This window comes from Quercus suber, unplaced genomic scaffold (genome assembly GCF_002906115.3).
Source record: "Quercus suber isolate HL8 unplaced genomic scaffold, Cork oak 2.0 scaffold_700, whole genome shotgun sequence".
NCBI classification, from domain to species: Eukaryota; Viridiplantae; Streptophyta; class Magnoliopsida; order Fagales; family Fagaceae; genus Quercus; species Quercus suber.
In genome coordinates, this window is record NW_027070141.1 from 244,535 (window position 1) to 248,064 (window position 3,530).

The following is a 3,530-nucleotide window of genomic DNA, read 5'->3' on the forward strand; positions in this document are numbered from 1 at the left end:
AGAACTAAAATTTAGTGAGGTATTAATCAATTTCTGAATATTTTAAGTACATTGAGCACAAATATAAGGACTTTTTCTTGCATCCAAGACACTTGGCAACTCCTAGGAAATTATAGACTGAATGACCAAATCAAAAACTTGTTTCAACCTATAGAATCAATCATACAATTCATGCTTAAATTGGACTTCACAAATTCACACATAAATAAATCTTGATTGGATGCAATTGTGAACTAGCAACAAATTAATGTTTCATCATTGCATCAATTGAGGTTTATGAACTAAAAAGTAAAGGGCTGTGGTTAGAACTTGAAGGTGCTCAATATACAGCTTTTGTATATGGTTTCATGAAATAATTGAATAGGTGCTTATGTACACTACCGGACTGATTAACTTTTATTTTTGGTTTCACCTCTCAAATAATTGAATTGGTACTTGCAACTTTACTTACAAATCATTGTGTATTATAACATATTTAAGTGTTTTTTATTTTATTTTATACATATTCAAATAAATGTAAGTTGAGTCATTTTCTACCATACTTTAGGAAAATCATTTGCATGTAATGCATTAGATTTGTAATTGGCACTGAACTTGCTGAATACCATTCATTGTCCTAGGAAAATCATTTGCATGTAATGCATTAGATTTGTAATTGGCACTGAACTTGCTGAATACCATTCATTGTCCCATATAAAGTTTAATAAACTATTTATTTGTGCTTTCTGCAAATTACAATCAAGGGAATTCATCCCCTGTAGGACACAAAAATGGAAGGTTAAATAGAAGTATAAATAGGTAATGCACTAGTATCATTAGTGACTAACTAAAATTTATGAAGAACCATCAGTATGGAAGGTGTGAGTTTCAAAATATTTACTGAAGATGTCAGCAAGTTGGTCCTTGCAGACAGAGCAAACTGTAAGTAGATTATTGGTAATTAAGTCTCTTAACAAAACAATATTTAAAGTGCTACACTAGAGCTTGAAGTTCTTGTTTTGGCAGCATGATGAGTAGCACTAACGTTGTGAAATGAAGAACCAAGAGTGGTTGGAAAGGTCTTGAAAAACATGGAGTAAGGACCCATAGCACTTTGGAGGTCATGATGGCTAGTGTTTTGAACTCGGCTTCTCCACTAGATGAAGAGACAGAGAAAGTTTTGACCAAAGCCTGTTGTGGAGCAACATGTGTTAGGACATCTGACCTTACATAAACTAGCTGTAGTCACAATGAAAGGTCCAGATGAGGATAGAGTCTAAGAAAATTACGCCTTTTAGGTTGTGTGAAATCATTTGATGGCTTAGAAGTGAACAATGGTTTGTTTGTCACTAACAAGTGTGATTACCAGGACAATGCAAGGCTACCATTTGACATTTTGGTGTAGGTCAAAGCACACAAACCAGGCTGCATTGTTGTTCAATATTGTGAGGCACTAACAAAATTCTTCAATAACTCATAGGTTCTGATAAGGGAGCTCTACTACTGCTAGAGATTCGACCAAGGTTTGTAGCTAAGCCTTTTAGCCCATCTGAGGAAAAACGATGATTATTTGGTCTGAATAAGAATTAGACAGTAGGTTTGCTGTGAGCTTCAATACTAAGAAAAGTAACAAATTCTGAGGGACAAAATAGTCATTACAGTGACATTTTAAATTTTGAGTTTGGGTAATTCCTTTGACATTGAAAGAGGGAAGGGATTTTTCAACTCCATGAGAAAAAGAGAGCGAATCTCTATTAGAGAAAAAACTAAAGGGAAACTTCAAGCCTTGAGGGCTAGTTGGGTAAAAGGAGGAAGGAGAGACAAATAACTAAAATAGAACATTTAAAGAATTTTCCTTTATTTTTCTGATTTTTTTTTTTTATTGTGCAGATAACTAGGAAGAAGGTTTTAGAATTGAAGTTTCAACTTTTGGTTCCTTTTGCACATACATCTCTCCTGACTCTATAACTTAGGAGAGGTCAAATAAGTAATTAACTTCCCCATTTGTTGTCTGCATTCCATTGGGTGAAGATTATATATGTAATATACATCCCTTTTCTTTCAATCATGATTTTTTTTTTTCAATCTACTTTTTTCTTTTTGCTTTTCAATACTAGTTCTAATTTTTCTTTCATAAAAGAACATAACTGGATGAACAAACATGTATTTAAGTTCTAGAATACAAATTTTAAGCAAGCAGATACTTTGTGATATTACAAGTACAAATATCAAGGTTTTGGATACGATACCATCGCAGTTTCCTGAAACTTTTCATAGGCACAGGAATCAGACATTCCAGGTCAGTTCATGAATGGTGATGATGCGTCAAGACTGACAGCCAGCAGTGACAGTAAGGAGCCCAACTTGGATCCAGTAAGTCAAGACAGTGCCAATTCCAAAAGGAGCCAGAAATTTCAGTTCACCTTTGCTGGCAAGACAACTGAAACTTTTGAGCTTCAACAAGACATTAAGAAGTATATCAGAACTTTTGAGAAACATGATGTTGTCTCAGAGAACAACAGATCAAACTGTTACAACATGGATGAATATAATCTGCAAGCCTCAGCTCAAAGCTTGTTGTTTGACAAGGTCATATTGAAAAACAGAATTGAGTCCGGTAGTTTGCTTGTGTGTGGTGGTATCACTGTTTCATTTTCTCCTTTTGCTTCTATCATCTGAATGTTGTGGTTATGGGAATCCCACAAGTTTAATGTGAACCTTGGAATACTATTACGCCGAACAAAAAACACTCTTGTATAAAGTCATGTAATTTTGTCCTTTTGTTGAATGTGATTTTTTCTTTTTTTGAGAAACCTTTGTTGAATGTGATTCAAGTGTTAGTAATAAGATCATTAATTTTTTTTTAATGGAAAATCATGAATGATTTGAATATTATGTTTAGTGAATTATACACGCTTTGAGAAAACCATATTTTATTTTCTTCTTTACACTTGATTTTTGCCCATCAGGCACTCTACAAATATCAGGTAGGATGTAAGTTTGAATAGTTTGATCAAGTTTTCCCATTCTGGCCTGATATCTTATTTTATTAAAAATTTCTTTCAAAAATTTGCCTACTCTTTAGAGAATTATTCTGCACTTTTTTTTTTTAGTATTATACTTACTCAATCTTAATATTTAACATATACCAAGAGTTTTATAGCTTAATTGGCGCCTTCTAATTTTTTCAACAAAAAAGTTTTAGGTTCAAATTTCTAATCTCTCATTATAATTATTGAATCTCCCACTATAACTATTGAATTATAAAATAAAAATAAAATATATTAACATAAGATATTATTTTTATTTAATATATATTTATAATAATAAGAATGGACATTTAATATATATATATATATATATCAGTGGCAGCTTCAAGATTTTTTTTCTTGGGGGTCGATAATAGCGGAGACACAAATTTATTGGCGGAAGGTAGGCACCAATGAAAAAAATAAGATGATTAATTGTTGTTTTTGGTTTTTCTATATATACAACTTCCAAGTTTTAAAAATTATTATTAGTTTAAAGATTGTTAAGAGTTTTAAGACAAC

The 3,530-nt window shown here is 32.1% G+C and overlaps 1 protein-coding gene across 3 annotated transcripts in view; it reads left to right on the top strand.

Annotated features, from left to right (window-relative positions):
* Positions 1-2,792, top strand: part of LOC112012320 (uncharacterized) — an 11,491-nt gene extending 8,699 nt beyond the window's left edge. For 2 of the 3 annotated variants that reach the window (XM_024044716.2, XM_024044714.2), the window contains exon 8: positions 2,257-2,792. In XM_024044716.2, coding sequence (XP_023900484.2) covers positions 2,257-2,658 — 402 coding nt within the window. In that variant the 3' untranslated portion in view covers positions 2,659-2,792. The remainder of the gene's footprint in view (positions 1-2,256) is intronic. The other variant, XM_024044715.2, reaches the window with a different exon arrangement.
* The last annotated feature ends 738 nt before the right edge of the window (positions 2,793-3,530 follow it).